Source organism: Rana temporaria, chromosome 10 (assembly GCF_905171775.1).
Source record: "Rana temporaria chromosome 10, aRanTem1.1, whole genome shotgun sequence".
Lineage (NCBI taxonomy): Eukaryota > Metazoa > Chordata > Amphibia > Anura > Ranidae > Rana > Rana temporaria.
The window spans coordinates 67,116,497-67,140,711 of NC_053498.1; the positions used below are offsets into that span (position 1 = coordinate 67,116,497).

At 42.7% G+C, this 24,215-nt stretch overlaps 1 protein-coding gene across 1 annotated transcript in view; it reads left to right on the plus strand.

The window, feature by feature from the left end:
* The window catches only part of LOC120915125, a 138,970-nt gene that overhangs the window by 62,317 nt on the left and 52,438 nt on the right, over positions 1-24,215 (plus strand). The window contains exons 6-8 of the mRNA XM_040325383.1: positions 7,709-7,846; positions 13,954-14,015; positions 23,736-23,925. Coding sequence (XP_040181317.1) covers positions 7,709-7,846; positions 13,954-14,015; positions 23,736-23,925 — 390 coding nt within the window. The remainder of the gene's footprint in view (positions 1-7,708; positions 7,847-13,953; positions 14,016-23,735; positions 23,926-24,215) is intronic.

The window sequence follows — 24,215 nt, forward strand, 5'->3', positions numbered from 1 at the left end:
ACATGGGACCAAGCCGTGATTCGAAGCTTGCATACACTTGTAACGGAATGTACCTGTATATCTATGAAGACATTAGATACATTAGATACACTGTGTTAAAAAAGTTATACATTTTATATCATATAAGTATATATATTCAACACTTGTATATATTTAGTCTACACTGACATATTTTACTTTATCACACATGCACCTTGATTCAGTATCAAGTACTCTTTTTCCCCTGTGTACATTTAATGGATGCTCTACCAAATGTTTTTTGGGTTTTGCTAGTAGCATTTTCTTAACATTTTTATTATGTTTCTATACACATCCATTTTTATCCATTAGAATACTTATTTGTGCTCTCACATTCAGGCTGGGTTCACACTGGTACGACAAACGCTCCGACATTGGGAGCTCATGTCGCATGACGTGTGAAAATCAATGTTTCCCTATGAGAGCCGTCCTAACTGGTCCGAGTTTGAAAATGCTCCCTGTACTACTTTGATCCAACTTTGATCCTACTTCAGCCCATTGAATATCATTGAAGCCGGATCAAAGTAGGAGCCTTGTCCTTACCATCCAACTTTTGACATCCAACATGGTGATTACAGCAGCAGTAAAAGGAATTTATCTCACACTGGGATTGTTTTGATTGGTCAAAAGACAAGTCAGACTATCACAAAGTCGGATCAAAGTAGTATCCTGTTCATTCAAGTTGGATGGATGTAGGACCAATGTAAGACAGATGTCGCAGAGCAAAGTAGGATGAAAGTCGTACTGCTGTCGTGTAGTATAGTGTGAACCGAGCCTGAGGCTGGGTTCACACTGATATGACACAGCAGTCATCCGACTTTCATCCTATTTTGCTCTGCGACATCAGTCCTACATTGGTCCTACATTGGTCCTACATCCATTTGACTTTCATGAACAGGATACTACTTTGTTCCAACTTTGTGATAGTCTGACTTGTCCTTTGACCAATCGAAACAATCCCAGTGTGAGATAAATTCCTTTTACTGCTGCTGTAATCACCATGTCGGATGTCAAAAGTCGGATGGTTAGGACAAGGATCCTACTTTGATCTGACTTCAGTGATATTCAGTGGGCTGAAGTAGGATCAAAGTCGGACCAAAGTAGTACAGGGAGCATTTTCAAAGTCGGACCGACTTGTGTCGGACCAGTTAAGACGGCTCTCATAGGGAAACATTGATTTTCACACGGCATGCGACATGAGCTCCCAATGTCGAAACGTTTGTCGGACTAGTGTGAACACGGGCTCAACCACACATGTTAGCCATACATATTAATTAACTCACTTCACCCACCAATTTACTCTAATTAGAGTAATTTATTCACAGGTTTTTATCACATGTCCAATATAGATCAGTGTATATAATTCAGTTAATGTTTGTGGTTCTTTAGCTATGAATAAGTACTTTTGAAAGTGTGAAATGTGTCAGCTCCTGTATTCCGTTGTTTGCTGTGGCTTGCATTTTTTGGATTGTTACCTCTTTTTAATAAAGGCATTGATTTTGAGTGTGGCTGTCCAGAATAATCCCCCCACCCAATTGCCTATGCTTAGCCTGCACCTACTGTTCTGAGGAGAACTACATTTCCAGACACCCATCCTAGAGCGGCATCCCTTTTCCACATGCACATTCTAGTTTGGTCGGTGTGCACCTCCCCATTCGTCAATGCTTCTTCCAAAAGATATAAACACTCTGGTTGCATAGCTCCCAACTGTACCTGATTTTGAGGGACTGTCCCTGAATTGGGGCAATGTCCCTCTGTCCCTCACTCCTCCTCATTTTGGTCTGATCTATATAGATGTACACGGGGCTTTTTTTCTTAAACAATAGGTGCTGGAACTCAACCACCACCCCCCAAAACCCCTCCCCTACACACACCTTCCAAATCACATCAAAGAGTGGGTGTGGTCAGTCAAATTTTACGAACAGTGGGAGGGTCTTAAAGGGGAATTTTAAGACCAGGATTGCATTACATACAGAGTGCAGAGCGGTCACTTGTAAACACAGAAACCGGACTTCTGTGTTTACAAGTGATAGTTGTGAGCAGCCCCCCCCCCCAAAGGGTCTGGGCCAGAGGTGGTGGAACTGAGTTCCACCAAGTTCCCCCTGGAAAAAAAAGCCCTGGATGTATATATAATGCATGTATTTAGTGTTTTCCAATGCTAAACCTTTCATCTGGTTTCTAAATTTCTGAATTTATAAATTCCAAAAGCAAATATAAAGGAATAGTAGTAGTAACAAAAGCACTTGTGGGTTTAATAAATCTTGTTTTTTTGTACAATTCCCCTCTAAGGGGGTATGGCTGGGGGGGTGTCCTATGCCTGCATACTTTTGCTGATTGGTGTCCCTCATTCCCATCTCAAAAAGTTGTGAGGTATGTGGTTGTATGTTTTTGCATTTATCTTACTGTCAAGGTGTGGTTTTCTGTGATCTTGTGCCTTATTCCTTTTTGCTTTTGCTGTTCATCTTGCTTTCAGAGCATTTATCATTCCTTTATTTCTCTGTCCCTATGCTTGCAAATAGGGATGAGCTGAATACCCCCCGGTTTGGTTTGCAGCAGAACATGCGAACAGGCAAAAAATGTGTTCAAAGGCGCGAACACCGTTAAAGTCACGAACATGAAAAACCAAAAGTGCTAATTTTAAAGGTTAATATGCAAGTTATTGTCATAAAAAGTGTTTGGGGACCTGGGTCCTACCCCAGGGGACATGTATCAATGCAAAAAAAAGTTTTACAAACTGAAATTTTTTCGGGAGTAGTGATTTTAATAATGTTTAAAGTGAAACAAGAATAGTGAAATATTCCTTGAAATGTTGTACTTGGGGGGTGTCTATAGCAGTGTTTCTCAACTCCAGTCCTCAAGGCGCACCAACAGGTCTTGTTTTCAGGATTTCCATTATTTTGCACAGGTGATTTTATCAGTTTCACTGCCTTAGTAATTACCACAGCCGTTTCATCTGAGGGAAATCCTGAAAACATGACCTGTTGGTGCGCCCTGAGGACTGGAGTTGAGAAACACTGGTCTATAGTATGCTTGTAAAGTAGCACATGTTTCCCTTGTTTATAACAGTCTCTGCATAAAGTGTAATTTCTGAAGGAAAAAAAGTTGCGGCTATTCATGAATTGTCGGGTCCCGGCAATACAGATTATTAGAATACCGCCTGCAGACCCCCACAACCACCCGACAAGGGTTGTGGGGATGAGGCCCTTGTCCCCAACAACATGGGGACATCCTCCCCATCTTAAAGGCATGTGGCCTGGTACGGTTCAGGAGGGGGTGCCACTCTCTCGTCCCCCCTCTTTTCCTGCGGCTTGCCAGGTTGCGTGCTTGCATAAGGCTCTGGTATGGATTTTTGGGGGGGACCCCACGCCATTTATTTATTTTTTGCCGCAGGGTTCCCCTTAAAATCCATACCAGACCTGAAGGGTCTGATATGGATTTTGAGGGGGACCCCTATGCCATTTTCGGTTCATCCGATGAAAACGGGCCGATGGATTTTTTCATCAGATATCCGATGAAGCTGACTTTCATCAGTCTTGCCTACACACCATCAGTTAAAAATCCATTTGTGTCAGAACGCGGTGACGTAAAACACTACGACGTGCTGAGAAAAATGAAGTTCAATGCTTCCGAGCATGCGTCGACTTGATTCTGAGCGTGTGTGGATTTTTAACCGATGGACTTGCCCACAGATGATCGTTTTTTTCTATCGATTTTTTAACCATCAGATAATTTTAAAACATGTTATAATGCCCTGTACACACGATCGGTTCATCCGATGAAAACGGTTTGATGGATTTTTTAACCGATGGATAAAAAAACGATGGGGCCCACACACGATCGGTTAGTTTGATGAAAACGGTCCATCAGACCGTTTTCATCAGACAAACCGATCGTGTGTACGCGGCATAAGTTTTTACACCAATGGGAAAAAAACGATGGGGCCCACACACAATCGGTTAGTCCGATGAAAACGGTCCATCGGACCGTTTTCATCAGACGAACCGATCATGTACAGGGCATTAGAAATGTCATTCTTTCCAGAGACTGTTATAAACACGGGAACATGTGCTACTTTACAGGCATACTATAGACACCCCCCAGGTACTAAATTTAATGGAATATTTCACTTTTATTGTTTCACTTTAAGCATTATTAAAATCACTGCTCCCGAAAAAACATCAGTTTTAAAAATGTATTTGTGCATTGATACATGTCCCCTGGGGCAGGACCCAGGTCCCCAAACACTTTTTATGACAGTAACTTGCATATTAACCTTTAAGTCCAGTGGACCGTTTCCGCGGATAAATCCTCTCGAGGATTTGTGCCGATTTCCATGCGATCGAGTGTACTCACCATCGCATTGAAATCCGCGTCGAAATCCTCTGGCGATGACGTGTCCCGCTGTCGCCGCGATTATGACGCGGCGACGTGCGCGACGCTGTCATATAAGGAATTCCACGCATGCGTCGAATCATTACGACGCATGCGGGGGATCCCTTCGGACGGATGGATCCGGTGAGTCTATAAAGACCAGCGGATCCATCCGTTGGGATGGATTCCAGCGGATAGATTTGATAGCATGTCATCAAATATTTATCTGCTGGAAATCCATCCCAGGGGATAAATATCCGCGGAAACAGATCCGCTGGAGTGTACACACCATAGGATCTATCCGCTGAAACCCATTCGCTGAGATTTTTCAGCGGATGGATTCTATCGTGTGTATGGGGCCTAAGATTAGCACTTTTGATTTCTCCCATAGACTTTTAAAGGGTTTTACGCGGCTTTCGAATTTGCTGCGAACACCCCAAATTGTTCGCTATTCGGCGAACTAGCGAACAGCCAATGTTCGACCCGAACATAAAGCTCATCCCTACTTGCAAAGTTCCCAAATTTCTGGCTTCATCTCCTTGCATGTCCTGACCTATTATGATCCTGTTCTTTGAGGTCTGTTTGTCCCAACCTTTGACTTATTGGACTTTCTGAACCTGTTTGCTGGCTTATCTTCTGATAATAGCTTTCTCTATACCTTCTTAAAAGGCATTATTCCAAAAGGACTCTCTTGCAAGTGGAATGATCGTAATTTACTTACTGCCCATAGCGAGTAGGTAACTTACTCTTACGATTCCCCCCAGTCCTACCTGGGTTGACTGGAACTAGAACCTTTATGTGTCCAGCCCTCCTGCAATGGGGACATCAGCCTAAGGCTGGATTCACACCTTAGGCCCCATACTCACGAGCAAACATGTCTGCTGAAACTGGCCCGCAGGCCAGTTTCAGCAGACATGTTTGCTCGTGTGTGGGCGCGAGCGGGCCGAATTCCAGCAAACATTTGCCCGCCGGGCCTTTTCCCAGCGGGCAAATATTCCTGGACTTGTTTTAAAACAGCCCGCTGGAATTCAGCCCGCTCGGACATGTACGGTCGTCAGTACAGACCTACCGTACATGTCCAGGCGCCCGCCGTCCCTCGCATGCGTCGAATGACTTCGACGCATGCGTGGAAGCATTTTAAAGGCGGGCCGCCCACGTCGCCGCGTCACTGTCGCGGCGACACCGCGTCATCGACGCGGCGACACCGCGGACACGCCCCGCGTATTGTTTACGCGCGGACTTCTGTACGATGGTGTGTACAACCATCGTACAGAAGCCCTCTGGCAGACATGTATGGTGAAAACGGTCCGACGGACCGCTTTCACCATACATGTTTGTCCGTGTGTACCCGGCCTGAGACTGATGCAGTTCACAGAAGGGGTCCCTGTTCTCTATTTCAGGGACGAATCAGGGCCACATTTTTGCCTGAATTTGAACCAAAGATTCATAGCATTTCTGTGCAAGCCACTCCGCAGCCGCAACAGAGATATGTGAAACAGCTCCATAGAGAGCCGGTCACAATCTCCTATGATGCAAATTGGATGCGGGGAAACCAATTTGCATTGGTGTGAACCAAGTCTAAAATGTTGATGTGCTGAGCTAATAAAGTTCCTTCAGGGGTACATCATGCTGTTATTTTGTTATCTCCATTTTCTGTTACAGCAAAACCTTGATTTGAGAGTAACTTTGTTTGAGAGCATTTTGCAAGACAAGCAAAATGTGTTAGTAAATTTTGCCTTGATATACAAGCGATGTCTTGATATAAAAGTAGTGTCATGTCACAACTGAGTATAAAAAAAAGAAGAGAGGAGCAATATGGCTACAATTAACCACTTAAGACCCGGACCATTATGCAGGTAAAGGACCTGGCCAGTTTTTGCCATTCGGCACTGCGTCGCTTTAACTGACAATTGCGCGGTCGTGCGACGTGGCTCCCAAACAAAATTGGTGTCCTTTTTTTCCCACAAATATAGCTTTCTTTTGGTGGTATTTGATCACCTCTGCGGTTTTTATTTTTGTCGCTTTAAACAAAAATAGCCTTTTGCTATAATAAATACCCACAAAAAAGATCTAAAAAACTTTTTTTTTCTCAGTTTAGGCCAATACGTATTCTTCTACCTATTTTCTGGTAAAAAAAATTGCAATAAGCGTTTATCGATTTGGTTTGCACAACATTTAGAGCGTTTACAAAATAGGGGATAGTTTTATTGCATTTTTATTAATATTTATTTTTTACTACTAATGGCGGCGATCAGCGATTTTTTTTTTTTGCGACCGCGACATTATGGCAGACACATCGGACAATTTTGACACATTTTTGGGACCATTGTAATTTTCACAGCAAAGTGCTATAAAAATGCATTGTCTACTGTGAAAATGACAATTGCAGTTTGGGAGTTAACCACTAGGGGGTGCTGAAGGGGTTAAGTGTGACCTCATATGTGTTTCTAACTGTAGGGGGGTGGGGCTGGCCTTGTGACGTCATTGATCGTGTTTCCCTATATCAGGGAACAGACGATCAATGACAGTACCACTGTGAAGAACGGGAAGGTGTGTTTACACACACCTCTCCCTGTTTTCAGCTCCGGAGGACCGATCGCGGGACCAGCGGCGATCGGGTTCGCGGGCCACGCAGGCGCAGTCACGGAGCTTCGGACCGGGTCGCGTGCGTGCGCGACCCCACAGCTGGGCTTAAAGGGCCACGTACAGGTACGTGGATGTTCCCAGCCGTGCCATTCTGCCGACGTATATCGGCGTGAAGCGGTCCTTAAGTGGTTAAAGGTACAACATTTAGCAACTTATTGCTACACTTAGAGGTGCCTCTCTTCTCTTTTATACCCTGTAAAAAAATATTCTTTGATGTACAATGCTTTGAATTACAAGCATGTTTCTGGGACGAATTATGCTCGCAAATCAAGGTTTTACTGTATTTAAAAGAAACTTTTGAAACAAATAAAGACAAAATTCTCCCAGCTTTATTTGCCAGTAGATCAGAAGATAGTTATCAATATTTGCAGACCGAAAATTTGTCTGATTCAGGTCAAACCTCAAACTTTGTGAATACATTCATTCATCTTTTGCATGCATTTGTTTTATCATCTGCTGATTGACAGTTTTGAAATATGAATTATGAATGGTCAAATGATAAATATTTATTAGTAGAGTGATATTAGTTCCAATGAAGAATAGCAGTGATTGCCCTAATCTATCACTTTGACCTTTTAGAATCAATGAACACAGAATATTTAAAACTTACAAAATTTCAAAAAGAAATGGAATGTATTTGAGCTGTCTTTCTGTTTTCTACTGCTGTTTTTAGGATCAGGGTTTAAATAAATACTTTGTAGAAAACCAACATTCTGCTTGGGATTTTGTGGAGTCTCTAGTGTCTGAGATCTTGCGGGATGAGATACTTCCAGATGTGGTTATTGAGGCATTAACAAATAATCCTTCGAAAGTAAGAATCACAATTTGGTAACAACTAATTTATAATCTCTAAGCCTTTCTGCATATTTCATGTTTATTCACTGAAGTGTTGTAGTGCAGATACAGTTATATTAAAGTGGAACTTCAGTCATTTTTTCAACTTTCCATCGATTAAATCTCCTGCCCCTGTTGTTTTAACTTTGGATAGTATTTTATTTTTTCTGCCAGTAAATACCTTATACAGCCCACTTCCTGTTACTCGTCTGGTAAAAAGCCTAGGCTTATGACATCATGCACAACTCTCTCTCTCTCTCTCTCTCTCTCTCTCTCTCTCACTCTCATGAGAGTTTACCAGAAAGGGGTGGGTGAGTCATACAAGGGCCAATGAGAGCTGCAGAGCTGGAGGTGTGTGTCTGTGTAAATCCAGGAAGTAAACAGGCAACATATTCAGCTGCCCACAGTTAAAATGGTTGCAGCCAGACTCAGTGGAGGGAGATTTCTGCAGCATATTTGGCAAGTACAGAATCACAGTATATATAAAAAAACTATGCAAAGTGGTTGGAGGGAAGCTTCAGAATGGCAAAGATGTTTTTATTACAAATTATTTGAGCAAATTGCAGTTCCTTTTTCATTACAAGTTTAAAGCGGAGTTCCGGCCACAATTTCACTTTTTAAATATAAATACTCCTGTAATACACAAGCTTAATGTATTCTAGTAAAGTTAGTCTGTAAACTAAGGTCCGTTTTGTTAGGTTGTTACAGCATTTAGACACTTTATAAAATAGAAATTGACTGGGGCCATCTTAAGTGTGGGCATCATGAAGCCAGACTGCATGACTTCCTGGATTTCAGCCTTGCACATGCTCAGTGCTGCACAAACAGTGTCAGATCAGGTTTCAGCACCTGTGCTGTCCAAGTCACATGATTATTTGAGACTGGGGAGTGCACAGACTCCTGGAAAGTTACACCCACTACATTCCCAGGAGTCTGTGCGGTGTAAGTTAGGAAGCATTAAGCACCTAGGTGCAGGAAGTGGGAAGATTAACTATTCTGCCTAGCAACAACACTTTGAAGGCATATAAAAAAAAAAAAAAAATTGTAAAGGACTAATGACATTTTTTTAAAACTACTGACGTAATGTTATATTTATGGGTGGAACTCCACTTTAATGATATACTGTATGATTTATTTACCCAATAGATCCACCTTTCACGAGGAGAATAGTAGGAACAGGCTATAAAAATGATAATGCAGAGATTAAAAATAAAAAAGATGGAATGCTAGAAACGCAGCTAGTGAGTGAGATATGGAAATAGACAAAGTTCATTCCCTGCTAAGACCAGACCAGGGTTTAGGTGTTCTGGTCTGTATCAGTGTGGACAACCAGCTGTAGAGAGCAGAAGTGACTCTGTGGATATGGGTAAGAGAGAGAGAGAGAGAGGAGCGGTGCCACTCTGAGTGCAGTATGTCAGTTAAAATTCTATTTTTAATAAAAGTAAGATCAACTAAAATGTTGGTGAGATATAATGTGCATGGCATAAGCAGCTTCGGCTCCTGTAGTCCAGCTGGGCAGCGGTGGTGGTCAGCAGTTCCCAGCTGCTCAGACGGTTCCAGAGACTCCGAGGCAGAAGACGATCGCACAACAAGCACATCAGTGGTGCTGAATGGGAGGCGTGGTCAAGCTTGTTCAGAGCATGCGTGCTTCTTCATCAGACAAAATTTGAGTTTATCTTACTTTTATTAAACATTGAATTGTAACTGACATACTGCACTCAGAGTGGCGCCGCTTCTCTCTCTCTCTCTCTCTCTCTCTCTCTCTCTCTCTCTCTCTCTCTCTAAAAAATAATAATGCGTTGTTTCTTAAAAGTGTCACATGTGAACCAAAAATTCAAATAATATTATTTGATAGAAACGACAGGTTTGTTGTGCTAAGATACTGTAAATGATAAATAAAATAGCTGCTAACACAATATTGTTGGGTACAACAATAGAAACGGGGAAAAAGATGTAGCGCTAAAAAAAGGTGGTGTTAAACACAAAGTTCATATGAGGTAACCCCAAAATAATGAAGCTCAAAATGAATGAGAACACAGTCCATCATTGGAGAAAAAAATGGTGAGTTGGGAAGAAGGGAAAAGCCGTCACAAACACCCAATATACCGTAACTGACCCTTGCCGTCAGTGTATGGGATATACACATAAATATGATTAACACAGTTCCTCCTATTTTCCTTATATACTCCTTTTGTGCCTGTTTTGCATATACTACATGTGAGTGAACCTATAGGGGCAGATTCACAGACAATTGGACAGGCGCAGCGTATCAGAGATACGCTACGCCGACGTATCTAACCTGGCGTAAATTCGAATCCAGGAAGAATTTATGCCATAAGTTACGGCGGCGTAGTGTTTTTCTGGCGGCGTATTTGAAATTGGGTGGGTTGGGGGCGGGTTTCATTTAAATGAAGCGCCGAATGAAATGCGCATGCGTCGTTCCTAAATTTCCCGCCGTGCATTGCGCTAAATGACGTCGCAACGACGTCATTTTTTTAACTTAGACGTGACTTACGTCCATCCCTATTCACGGACGACTTACGCAAAAAAAAATTCAAATTTCGATGCGGGAACAACGGCCATACTTTAACATGGCAAGTCTATCTATACGCCACAAAATAGCAACTTTAACTATACGCCGGAAAAAGCCGACTACAGACGACATAAGAGAATGCGACGACCGCGCGTACGTTCGTGGATCGTCGGAAAAAGCTCATTTGCATACCCGACGAGGAAAACGATGCAAACTCCACCCAGTGGACGCCGAAGTATTGCATCTGCGATCCGAAGGCGTACGAAGCCGTACGCCTGTCTGATCTTACCCAGATGCCGTCGTATCGTGGTGTGAGGATTCAAACTAAAGATACGACGCGGGAAATTTGAAAGTACGCCGGCGTATCAGTAGATACGCCAGCGTACTTGCTCTGTGAATCTGCCCCATAGATTTTAGAGCCAGACAAAGTTCCATACAGTTTCGTGTGCATTTTTTCTGCACTAAAATGCATGCAGTGTTTTCCATGTATTCCAATGGCTCTAGTTGGCTCTAGTTCACACCATGCAGTCAGTTTCAAGTCAGTTTCTGGTGCAGAAACTGACCGGAAACTGACTGCATGGTGTGAACTAGAGCCAACTAGATCCATTGAAATACATGGAAAACACTGCATGCATTTTTTGCAGAAAAAAAGCACACAGAACTGAATGGAACTGCGTCTGGTGTGAACTGGCCCTTAAATAAATAAGTCTGCCTTTCTTTGGATGTCTGTGCAATGAGAGAGTTTTCTTTCATTCCCTTACATATGTTACCACCGTTATAACTCTGATACATAGCCGTGCTTTTCCTGTGATTAAGTTTGCTTACACCTGGTGGACTAGTGGAAGAAGGACACTTCTCTCTATTTGTGGATCGTTTTGTGAAAAGGAGGAATCATTTGGTGAATAGGAGGAACTGTGTTTATCATATTTATGTGTATATCCCATACACTGATGGTAAGGGTCAGTTATATTGGGTGTTGGTGACAGCTTTTCCCTTCTTCCCAACTGTTCGTTTTTTTCTCCAACGATGGGCTGTGTTCTCATTCACTTTGTAGCTTCATTATTTTGGGGTTATCTAATATTATTTGATACCTTCCAATATCAAACGTATATCCACTACCAAGTTAATAACAAAATATATGGCACAATTTATTTTTGAAAATGTACATAATAAACATTCCCTATAAAGTTCAAAGTACAAACAAATCCATAATTGAAAAAAATAGATTTTTAAAACTATTGATTCATAAGCAAATACTGTAGATTAAAAATCTAAGAAATGTCTGAAAAAAGTAAATTCAAGTGCAAGAAATGTGTTTTGTGCAAAGAGTTTATATGAAAGTGCTTTTGTGTCACAACTGTGCTCCTTGGGGCAAACAGGCTACTTACCAGATCAAAAGATCTCACAAGAGAGATCATGAACGCTTAAGGCCGGGTTCACACCTATGCAAATTGAGTGCCGCTTGAACCGCATCCAATTCGCAGAACATTTCTAAATACATTAATTTCAATTAGGCTGGTTCACATATGTGCGATGCATTCGCACTGCGCAATACCGAAAACACGTGTTCGTTTTCTAGGCGTTGCGGTGCGGCTCAGGTGCAAATTCAGGCCCATTATCTTCTATGGGTACGCATCTGATTCGCAGATGTGTTCATTTCTCTTCAGGATTTCTCTCATTCTACTCAATACACGTCCCCCCTCCCCCTCCCCTCTCCCAGGTCTCCAAATTCGCAGCTAAAACGGAGATGATCTGCTGAACAGCTCTTTTATCTTTTTGCAGCGAGAACAGAGCTGGAATTCGCACCACACAAGTGTGAATCCGGCCTCAAGGTCTTGACCAGTACCTTCTTGCCATGGTAAAGAGACATGTCCCCTCCAGCAAAGAGATATGCCCCCTCCTGCAAAGAGACATGCCCTCTCCAGCAAAGAGACATGCCCCCTCCAGCAAAGAGGCATGCCCCCACCTGCAAAGAGACATAACCCCACCCAGCAAAGAGACATGCCCCAAAACATCAGCTCAGCTCACAGGTATATGAATTGTGCAGCACCACAAAAGCTCCCCCTTTCTCTTCACCATCACCGTGGAAATCCGCGCATGCTCAAAATGACTTTGCACAATAGCTTCCTAGGCATAGGTAGGGTGCAGCAAGATGGCGCAATGGCATAGAATGTGACGAGCGCATGCTCGTTGTACGCAATAACGTCACCGCGTTCTTACCATTCAAAAGAACGGTGGTTCTTTTGAATGGAGTGTCTGTACACTCGGGCGGCAAGAGATTCTTGCCAAGAATCTCGTCAGGAAAAACTATTAGCCAGATTCAGAAAGATTGGCCTAACTTTGTGCAGGCGTAGCGTATCGCATATACGCTACGCCGCTGTAAGTCAGATAGACAAGTGCTGTATTCACAAAGCACTTGCCTCCTAAGTTACGGCGGCGTAGCGTAAATGGGCCAGCGTAAGCGCGCCTAATTCAAATGAGGAACAGGGGGGCGTGTTTTATGTTAATGAATCGTGACCCGACGTGATTGACGTTTTAAAGAACGGCGCATGCGCCGTCCGTGGACATATCCCAGTGTGCATTGCTCCAAAGTACGCCGCAAGGACGTATTGGTTTCGACGTGAACATAAATTACGTCCAGCCCCATTCACAGACGACTTACGCAAACGATGTAAAATTTTCAAAATTTGACGCGGGAACGACGTCCATACTTAATATTGGCTGGGCCAGCTTTTTGTTTGACTAACTTTATGCCTGAAAACGCCTTACGTAAACGGCGTATCTTTACTGCGACGGGCAAGCGTACGTTCGTGAATAGGCGTATCTTGCTGATTACCGCATTCTAGGCGTAAATCAGCGTTCAAGCCCCTAGCGGCCGGCGGAACTAGACAGCTAAGATACGACGGCGCAGGCAGACGTATCTTAGCTACATTTTAGTGTATCTCAATTTGAGAATACACTTAAATGTACAACGGCTTAGATTCAGAGTCTACTGATACGCCAGCGTAAACCTCTCTGAATCTTGCCATATGTTTTTTTCCTGACGAGATTCTGGCCCGTGTGTACAGGGTTTAACTGAAGTTTGATATTTGGATTTGTTTTACTATTTAGTAGTTTCTGCATGCACAGTTTGGGGGGCATTTTTTAAAATGGAGTAGACAGAATCTGTGCTGTGCATAGTAACCCATCAGCTTCTAACTTCAGTTTGTTCAGGTAAGCTTTAAAAATGAAAGCTAGAAGCTAAGTGGTCGTGGTGGATAGCTGCTGCAGATTCCTTCTGCTCCGATTTCTTTCATTACGTTCTTTTCTAGTAGAGACAGATTTTTTTTTCAGGATATTGTGGCATTTATAATGGGAGAATCAGCAAACTGTGTTTTATATTTTATGACAGCTGTGTGACAGGCAGAAAAAATATATTTATTTCCGTTTTTATGTTTATGATAAAGGGTTTTTACCCAAATAATTTACAGATACTGTAGGTATATGTTATCTTTTGCTTATAACACTATTGAAATTGAAAGATAATTGTAAACTATTTATATTCTTTTCAGATCTCATGGATGCCAACAAAGAAATATCATGGCACAGAACTATCAAAATCCTTGATATCAGAGTGGGTATCTGTGGCAATACTTTACCTCAAATATAGTGCCAGCCATTATAGTGATATTAAAAAAAAAAAAAATATGTTGATTAGATTTCCTGTATTAGGCCTCGTACACACGACCGAGTTTCTCGGCAAAAACCAGCAAGAACCTTGCTGGGAGATATTTTTTGCGGAGGAAACCGGTTGTGTGTACATTTTCGTCGAGGAAACTGTCGAGAACCTCGTTGAGCCAAAAAGAGAGCAAGTTCTCTATTTCCTCGACGGAAGTCTGATTTGGCTTGTCAAGATCCTCGTCGGGCTGGTTTTCAACGAGAAACTCGAACGTCTGTATGCTAAGAAACCCGCGCTTGCTCAGATTAAAGTATGAGACGGGAGTAAAAGTAGCATTTGTAATAGAGATAACACATTTTTAAAGCTGTAACAGACTGAAAAGTGCACATTGTCTCTTACCAAACTTTTATTTAACACGCAAACACATGAAATTAGTAAAAGCAGCCCCAAGAGTTTAGCCAGTGGAATCGAACTTCGCCTGCCGTTGTATGTGTTGTATGTCACCGTGTTTGAGAACGAGGAGATTTTGTCTTGACAGTGTGTACGCAAAGCAAGCTTGTCGAGTTCCTCAACAAGCCTAACAAGGAACTCGACGAGGAACTCGATGTGTTTCGCCCGTCTAGTTTCTCGGTCGTGTACGAGGCTTTTACAAATAGATAGATTTTTTTAAGGGCCAGTTCACACCATAGAAACACAGTTCGAATGTGTCTCAGATGCTTTTTTGCATGCACGTTTTTGAGGCATTTTTCATGTATTTAAGTGCATTTTCCCTCTCTCTTTTTTATTAATTTTAAATAAGGACATGCGTGTTCCAGTGCATTTTGGTGCATTTAGGTGCGTCCCGATGCATTTTTAGGTTCAATAAAGGTTTATTGAGTTTTTAAGACAGCATAAACAGAAATATACCATGGTGTGACCGAGAGCCCGACACAGGGCAGCTCGGACACAAAATCACGAAACATAAAACAGAAACAATCCTTGTCGTGGAAGACAAAAAGCAAAACAAAACAAGAAGTCACTGCAGCCAGATATAGACACAGAAAACTGCACTTCACCCAGGGCACGGCCTTGGCTTACAATGGTCTCCCCCTGCCCGGACGCCCCTATGGGATCCATCTGCGTCCAGGACCCAGGGGAGCGTGGGGGGTAGAGTTATCCGGTGAAGGCAGTTGACCTGAGTACCCGTATACAAAAGTACAATGAGCAAGTAGCTGTAGAGTGCTAAAATGGAATGTGCAAGTAAGCAAACTGATGTAGCAATCGGATCGTGCAATAGTGAAACCATGATGTGGCCGAAGAGTCAGCCAGAGAAGGAAATGAGAAAAAGAGAAGTAGAGAGAAGAGGGAGACGGGGGAGGAGAGAGGGGGGAAGGGAAAAGGGGAAGGAGGAGGTAGAGGGTAGGGAGTGGGAAGCGGTGCGCTGGCTCCCCATCAGGGGCTCATCATGTTGTAAACGGAAGCTGCTGAGGTTACAATTGAGACTAGCCTCTGACACTCAGGTGGTCACCGCAGGAGCAACCCTGTCCTTAAGTTTAGCTGAAGTGGAGTAATGCCTCCAAACACTCCATGTGAAGGAAAATTTAGCATACCTATCCAAAGATCGGGCCTGCATTTCCTCCATTAGCATAATGCTATTCATCTTGTTTACCCATTCTGTAATCGAGGGGGGAGGTCGACCAACAATGCCTAGAGATCAACTGCCGCCCAGCACTCAAGCAGAATTTTAGAAGGGAATTCTTTTGAAATTTAGTGGCTCCGGGGAGGATGGAGAGAAGGGCTACAAATGGGGATGGAGCGAGTGGCTTGTCATATAGGTCAGAATAAATTAAGAAAATTAGGGACCAAAACGGGCGTATCCGATCGCATTCCCACCAGATGTGACTATACGTACCCTTGGCTGTGGTGCACCTCCAGCAGAAGTCCGGGGCCGAGGGGAACATGATCCTGAGGGTGGTTGGGACACGATACCATTGTGAAAGTACTTTATAATTTTTTTCCTGTGCATAGCTCGATATGGAGGACTTATGTGTGTAAAAGAAGGCCTTACGCCACTCTGCCTCACTAATATCTCTCCCCAGCTCCTCTGACCAAGCCGACGTATATTTGGGGAGGGCGCTATGCGTGTGCCCCAGTATCATTTTGTAGAGTAAGGAGAGTGTTTGTCTTTGGGGAGAGGAAAAGGAGCAAAGTTGTTCAAACCCTGTCAGTGGTCTGTGGACCTGTCTAGACCCGTGTAGCGTCTTGCAGTAAGTCGTCAGGTGCAGATGCGTGAGCCAAGTCATTTTCGGGGACCCGATGCATTTTTAGTGTGTTTTACAGCCTTCTAGTACAGTCCAGGGTAGGAAAAATGTTCTACTTTTTTTTTCTGGAAGTGCAAGCACTGGTGTAAACTATGCCATTGAAGACCACTTAACCTACTTTCCATGCGTTTTTGATGCAGAAAAAAAGGACTGGACTGCATGTGGTGTGCACTGGCACTAAAAGATAATTACTGGTATTCATTTATGAAAGAAACATATATGAATGACAAGTCACTGCTTTTTTCCTAAAGCTGATCAATACAGAAATAAAATACATCTGTGTCAGTTACAGTATAAATTATTTCAATTGTTCTAATATATTGGACTACAGGGAAATGCATTGTTTAAATTAATTTGTCTGCAGTTGGCAATCTATTTTAGCAGTTCAGGACAAATCTCAGTTAGTTTACATAATAACATTTTGTAAGTCCCGGTTCACACTGGTGCGATGCGGTAAACCCTGCGATTCAGTGGTGGTTCCAACATCACACCTGAATCGCACCCTGGTTCAAATCTGCGAACCGCTGAGGGTGTCAATGCAAACTTAATTACACCCCCAGATTGGTTCGCAGATGTAATTATTCTCTTCTCAGAAGCCACGGGTGCTGACAATGCATATAGCAAAATGAAAAAATGTGTTTGGACAGCCGCACTCCAAAAAATTGCCTTTATTGGTAAAAAAGGAATCAAAAATTACAAATCACACCAAAACTGAACACACAGCTGATGTGTTTCACACTAGTCCTTAGTGCTTAATCATAGCTATGATTAAGCACTAAGGACTAGTGTGAAATGCATCAACTGTGTGTTCAGGTTTGCTGTAATTTGTAGCTTTTGATTCCTTTTTTACCGATACAGGCATTTTTTTTGGAGTGCAGCTGTCCAAACACATCCTTTCATCAGACCAAAAAAAGTGTCTTGTACCATTTTGGTGTGAATGCAATGCTATTTCAGAAATATAATTTGTATGGCTGAATTCGCATCACACAAACATTGCATGTGATCTGCACAGCAATGCAGTGCAAATCACATGCAATGTCTGTAATCACACAAGTGTGAGATCAGCCTTAAGGTTGAACTCCAGGAAAGCTAAATATTCTCCCTTGAAGTAGAGCTGCTCGTTTACTGCAAGAGTTAACTGTCCTGGGGAATTGAGAAAAACACTTTTTACTTACATGAGCATTTTCTCCGAAGACTTCTTTGTGCTATGGTCTTCGGATATCATAAAAAATTATACAGGATCCATAGTCCTGCATTGAACGTGAGGCCACCAAGGGACAATCAAAAGCATGGGGGAGCATTTTCTGTTTGGGGGGGGGGGGGGGCAGAGGTCCATATAAGTTGGATGGCATAAAAGCTGACTCCATCCAATACATACACTATATTGACAAAAGTATTGGGATGCCTGCCTTTACACACACATGAACTTTAATGGCATCCCAGTCTTAGTCCATAGCATTCAATATTAAGGTGGCCCACCCTTTGCAGCTATACCAGCTTCAACTCTTCTAGGAAGGCTGTCCACAAGGTTTAGGAATGTGTTAATGGGAGTGTTTGACCATTCTTCCAAAAGCGCATTTGTTAGGTCAAGTGCTGATGTGGACGAAAAGGTCTGGCTTGAGGTCTCCGCTCAAATTCATCCCAAAGGTGTTCTATCGGGTTGGTTGAGGTCAGTCAACTTCTTCCACCCCAAACTCACTCATTCATGTCTTTATGGACCTTAACCACTTAAGCCCCGGATCAAAATGCAGGTAAAGGACCAGGCCCCTCTTTGCAATTCGGCACTGCGTCGCTTTAACTGACAATTGCGCGTGCGACGTGGCTCCCAAACAAAATTAGCATCCTTTTTTTCCCACAAATAGAGATTTCATTTGGTGGTATTTGATCACCTCTGCGGTTTTTATTTGTTGCGCTATAAACGAAAATAGAGCGCCAATTTTGAAAAAAATGCAATATTTTTTACTTTTTGCTATAATAAATATCCCCCAAAAATATATAAAAACATTTTTTTTCCTCAGTTTAGGCCGATACGTATTCTTCTACATATCTTTGGTAAAAAAAATCGCAATAAGCGTTTATCGGTTGGTTTGCGCAAAATTTATAGCGTTTACAAAATAGGGGATAGTTTTATTGCATTTTTATAAAAAAAACATTTTTACTACTAATGGTGGCGATCAGCGATTTTTTTTTTCATGACTGCGACATTATGGCGGACACTTCGGACAATGTTGACACATTTTTGGGACCCTTGTCATTTTCACGGAAAAAAATGCATTTAAAATGCATTGTTTATTGTGGAAATGTCAGTTGCAGTTTGGGAGTTAACCACAGGGGGCGCTGAAGGGGTTATGTTTCACCTAGTGTGTGTTTACAACTGTACGGGGGTGTGGCTGTAGGAGTGACGTCATCGATTGTGTCTCCCTTTAAAGGGGATGACACGATCGATGCAGCCGCCACAGTGAAGCACGGGGAAGCCGTGTTTATACGCGGCTCTCCCCATTCTTCAGTTCCGGGGAGCGTTCGCGGGATCTACCCAGCCGTGACCCACGGCTGGGTAGATTTACAGGACATGCTGGTACGTCCATCTGCCCAGCCGTGCCATTCTGCCGACGTATATTTACAGGCGGCGGTCCTTAAGTGGTTAAAGGGTCACTAAAGGATTTTTTTTTTTTATAGCTAAATAGCTTCCTTTATCTTACTGCAGTCCTGTTTTCATGTCCTCATTGTTCGTTTTTGCTATGATGTTGCTGTAATCCTTCTCTGTTCTGGACAGTCTGTTTCCTGATGTAAAAAGTAATGGGAGCTTTCTCTCTGTGGCACTAAGGAGGTGTGATTACTGTGTGTCTTAAACCCCTCAGAACCAATCACTTTCGTTTTACAAACCATCACTGGCCTCTATTGGCTCTGTGTCTCTGTACTTTACAGAAGCATGAAACTAGATGCATAAACAAAACTGAAACTACAGGTACATTATATGATTGATTTTTATCTATTTTTAATCATTTTTAAAAGGAATCAGTTAACTATTATGTCTCTATATCCTGTAAACAGTCATTCCAGGAAAAAAAAATCCTTTACAACTCCTTTAATTTGTGCACTGGTCCAAATCATTTGGTGGTGGGGGGATTATGAAGTGTGAGGTTGTTTTTCAGAGGTTGGGCTTGACCCCTTAGTTCCTGTGAAGGTAACTCTTAAGGCATCAGCATACCAAGACAATTAGGACAATTCCATGCTCCCAGCTGTGTGGGAACAGTTTTGGGATGGCCCCTTCTTGATTCAACATGACCGCGCATCAGTGCACAAAGCAAGGTCCATAAAGACACGGATGAGCAGGTTTGGGGTGGAGGAACTTGACTGACCTGCATAGAGTCCTGACCTTAACCCAATAGAACACCTTTGGGATGAGTTAGAGTGGAGACTGTGAGCCAGGTCTTTTCATTCCCAGCGGCGCCTGGCCTTACAAATGTGCTTCTAAAGCAATGGTCAAACATTCCCATAGACACAATCCTTAACCTTGTGGACAGCCTTCCCAGTAGAGTTGATAGCTGCAAATGGTGGGCCAACTCAATATTGAACCCTACAGACTAAGACTGGGATGCCATTAAAGTTCATGTGCGTGTTAAGGCAGGTGTCCCAATACTTTTGGTAATATAGTGTATATTACAGATGTTTGTAAATGGTGCCATATTGAAAAACATAAGTAAATCTTATATATTTTAAAAACTGTGATGAGATAGTTTTACATAAATTTGCCCTTTTGTAGCCACAGCTGTTATAATGGATTTATACACATGGCACAAACTATGCTGCGTTCAGCTCTGTAACATGGAAAACAAAAGAAAAATCAGAACCCAGAGTCCTGAGTATGGACTGTATTTACCTGCTTGCTGCCCACCCACAGTACATTTACTGCAGGCGGAGGCACAGGCATGCTAGATCACTTACATGCACATCATCCAGCCTGTTCCAGGTTAGGGGGGCGCGCATAATGCTAATCCAAGCTGTCATTAGCTACAGTTTGTCAACAAGTCCCAGGCCAATGATCTATGGCTGAGACCTGCTGATCGGCTGTAGTCAATCACAACATAGAGTCCTGTGTTTACATACACACAGGGCTTTGTTCACAGATCAGCAATCTACCTGTTTCCTATCCCTGCAAAGCAGTACTGAATAGCAAAAAATGCTCTGGTCATGAAGAGGATAAAACCTTCTGGAGGTTAAGTGGTTAATACTGTATGCTTGTAAGTATTTGTGGGTGCATTTACATGCATACAGCCAGTGCTGCTGATAGAAATCATGGGGCCCCGTACAGCCTACCTGACAGGGCCCCTTCAGCTCCACCCCTGATAACGCCCCTGGTCTCTCCTTCAGCCCCACCCCTGGTCCCGCCCATGGCCCCTCCCCCGACCCCGCCTTGAAACAGAGTGCAGATTTGCAAACGTATGCGTTTGCTTCTGCGCGTAAGCTTGGCGGGACGGGCACATTTCTGGCTCCTAACTTTTTTTTAGCTGGCTCCTAGATTCCAAGCAAATTTGTCAAACCCTGGGTTAAAGGGAAAAGGTTGGGGTCACATGATTGGTCTGATCACGTCCGCCTGTCTATTTTTCAGGCAGACCTGATTTAATCCTTCATTCACTACTATAGAGGGATGGATCTAAACAGACTTGTGTCCATTTACACCAACCTACCTTAAATCTGATCCACCAAAAAAAAACAGAAAGGGATCTGTTCCCCTCCATCTAGTGGATTGAAGGGGAAATCGGGTGTGAATGGATAGCCGGTTTGTTTACACCAGCCACCCTTAGAGCAGAGCAGGCTGTGTCTGAGTCCGCTCTGCATTGGCTGAGTGGACACGGACCTGTCATTTGCCCACTCCGCTCAGTGGGGGATTAGCGGACAGATCCCCTGCTGAACAAGTAGATTCCATCCCATGTGAAAGAAGCCTTGATAACAAACAGCAACACAGGCAGGCCACTTGTCCTCTGGATAATTTACCCCCCTTCATGACCAGGCCATTTTTTGCGATACAGCACTGCATTATTTTAACTGACAATTGCTTAGTCGTGCAACATTGTACCCAAATAAAATGTATGTAATTTTTCCCAGACAAATAGAGCTGTCTTTTAAATAAATAAAAACAAAATGGAAAAACGATTTTTTACTTTCTGCAATAAAACATATCCAATAAAAAATTTAACAAATCGAATTTCTTCAATAGTTTAGGCCAGTATGTATTCTGCAACATCTTTTTTGTAAAAAAAAAAAATCCCAAAAAATGTTTATTGCTTGGTTTGTGCAAAAGTTATAGCATATACAAACTATGTGATGTATTTATGTTTTTTTTATTTATTTTTACTAGTAATGCTGGCGATCAGCAACTTGACAGCGGGACATGCTAATGCTATAACGTACTGCAGACAGTGCCACCCTTGCCATGCCGGCAGTGCCATATTGTGCTGCAGACAGTGGGTGGCACTGTCCCTGCAGGCAGCAAATGCGTTATGGGCCATAACACATGTGCTACCTGCAGACAGTGCCACCCATGCGGCCAATGCCATATTGTGCTGCAGAAAGTGCCACCCATGACGCTAAAGCCATAACACAATATGGCATTGGCCGCATGGGTGGCACTGTCAGCAGGTAGCACATGCGTTATGGCATTAGAAACATGGGTGGCACTGGCTGCAGCACAATATGGCATTGGCGGCATGGGTGGCACTGTCTGCAGGTAGCACATGCCACAACCCATGTTCTACCTGCAGACAGTGCCACCCATGCCGCCAATGCCATAATGTTTAGATGCTGCTGCAGACAGTAGATGTTGAATCCCCCAAAACAAGTACACACCTGTTATCCTGACCCCAAGAGTCACTCCCTCTTTGATCCTGACTGTAGTGCTGCTGCTGGCTGTCTGGACTCGCTGGAGTGTCAAAAAAAAACCGTCAGATGCCAGGTCAGGTCACAGTGCTTTTTTTTCTTCTGCCACTGCTTTTTTTTCTTCTGCCACTGCTTCTTCTTTCTGAGCGCCAAGAGCGGAGGGAGAAGAATCACTCCGTGGCGCCAGGGAAGGACAAGCTGGCTGGGACTTGAGCCAGCAGAGGAGCGGGCGTGGGAGAGAAGAGATATTCTTCTGCGCCTGAAATAGAGAAAATAGTCCCGTCCTGCTGCAGTCACCTACACAAACGGAACAATCAAGGTATTGAGCCAAAAAAAAATCAGTGAGACTGTCCCTCTTATTCACCTGTTGGAGCACACGCTGCATGGAATAATAGACAGGGCCCTTAAGGCAGAACAGAGGGAGGAAGGAGGCAACAGGAACTGAGAGGAAATCTACCCCTAGGAAGGGAAATTCTCTTCTGTAAGAAGTGTCCCCTGTCCACTGATGCTTTATCACCAATCCTTGTTTCACTAAAAAATCCAAATTTAAAAAAAAAAATTGTCATTGGGACAGAACGTGAATTGAAATCTTCTGAACAGATGCACACAAACAGCAAAACAAATGTTACAGGGGTGATAACCCTTCTCTATGTTTTCAGAAAAGCTTAAAAATAGATTTTATGGCTGGAGCTACACTTTAAAAAGTACCAGTTCAAAATTACAAACAGATTCTACTTAACAAACCTACAGTCCCGATCTTGTTTGCACCGCCTGTATACTGCTGTTCAAAGTATATAGGGACAAAGGGGCTTGTAATGACCTGGTGGAGGGGGGAAACCCATGCTATTTTTCTCAATGATTTTCATTCATATTGCAGGGACCAGACATTGCATTAAAGCCGCAAGCAGTTTTAAATGACTTTTTTCTTATAGTAATCTCATTTTGTGCAGGGACAGTTCTGAACACGTGCCACTTCACAGGCATACTATAGACACCCAGCAGGTACGATATGTAAAGAAATGTTTCTATTTTTTTTTTTACTTTAAGCATCATTAAAATCAATGCTCCAGAAAAAACGACAGTTTTTAAAACTTTTTTTTACATTGATACATGTTCCCTGGGGCAAGACCCGGGTTCTCAAACCCGCTTTACGACAATAACTTGATATTAGGCTTTAAAATGAGCACTTTTGTATTCGAACGTTCGAGTCCCATAGACTTTAATGGGGTTCTAAATGTTCGCGCGAACGTTCGGTCCGTTCAAAGGTTTTGGTGCGAACTGAACGGAGGGGGTTTCGACTCATCCCTAGTGTCTGATAGTAAAGACTCTTTGGAAAATCTTTGGTACTCATTTAAATGTCATGGCTTTACGTGTGTGTGTAAACAAATAATCAATTCAAAAAAACGTCCTTTTAAATTAATTACTGTTATGTTAAATGCTTTTGCTCCCATTCAGCATATTGACTGGATCATTGACATTTAAACTTTTTTATTAGCAGAGGATCACTCACATATTTTTCACAAATTTTCCTGGATGAATTAATAAATGACTTATTGAAGGAACTTTGCAATCATGCACATAAAATGGAGGTACAAGATTTTGTAGGTGATTATCTAATGGAGAGCACTCTTCATGATTTTTTCGATGAATTGATTACCAGTATCATACAAACAGAACTTTCATCACTGGTGAGTATTTATATTTAACTTTTCACACATACACCTAAAATATTCTCTATTATAATGGCGGACGACGTATACTAACCCCAGGAAAAATTGTGAAACATCTCACATTTTATTTATTTAGAGGGGGCCTTTAAACATATCACTTTGTACTTTAACAGGTACCAAATCTTGTATCTCTTCATACAGAGAGATGCAAAGAAAGTTCCAGTTTTTAGAATAACATTGTATCTGGCAGTGGCACAGCTAGCCTACTTGACACCCAGGAACGATTTATTAATAAGCTATGCATGCAG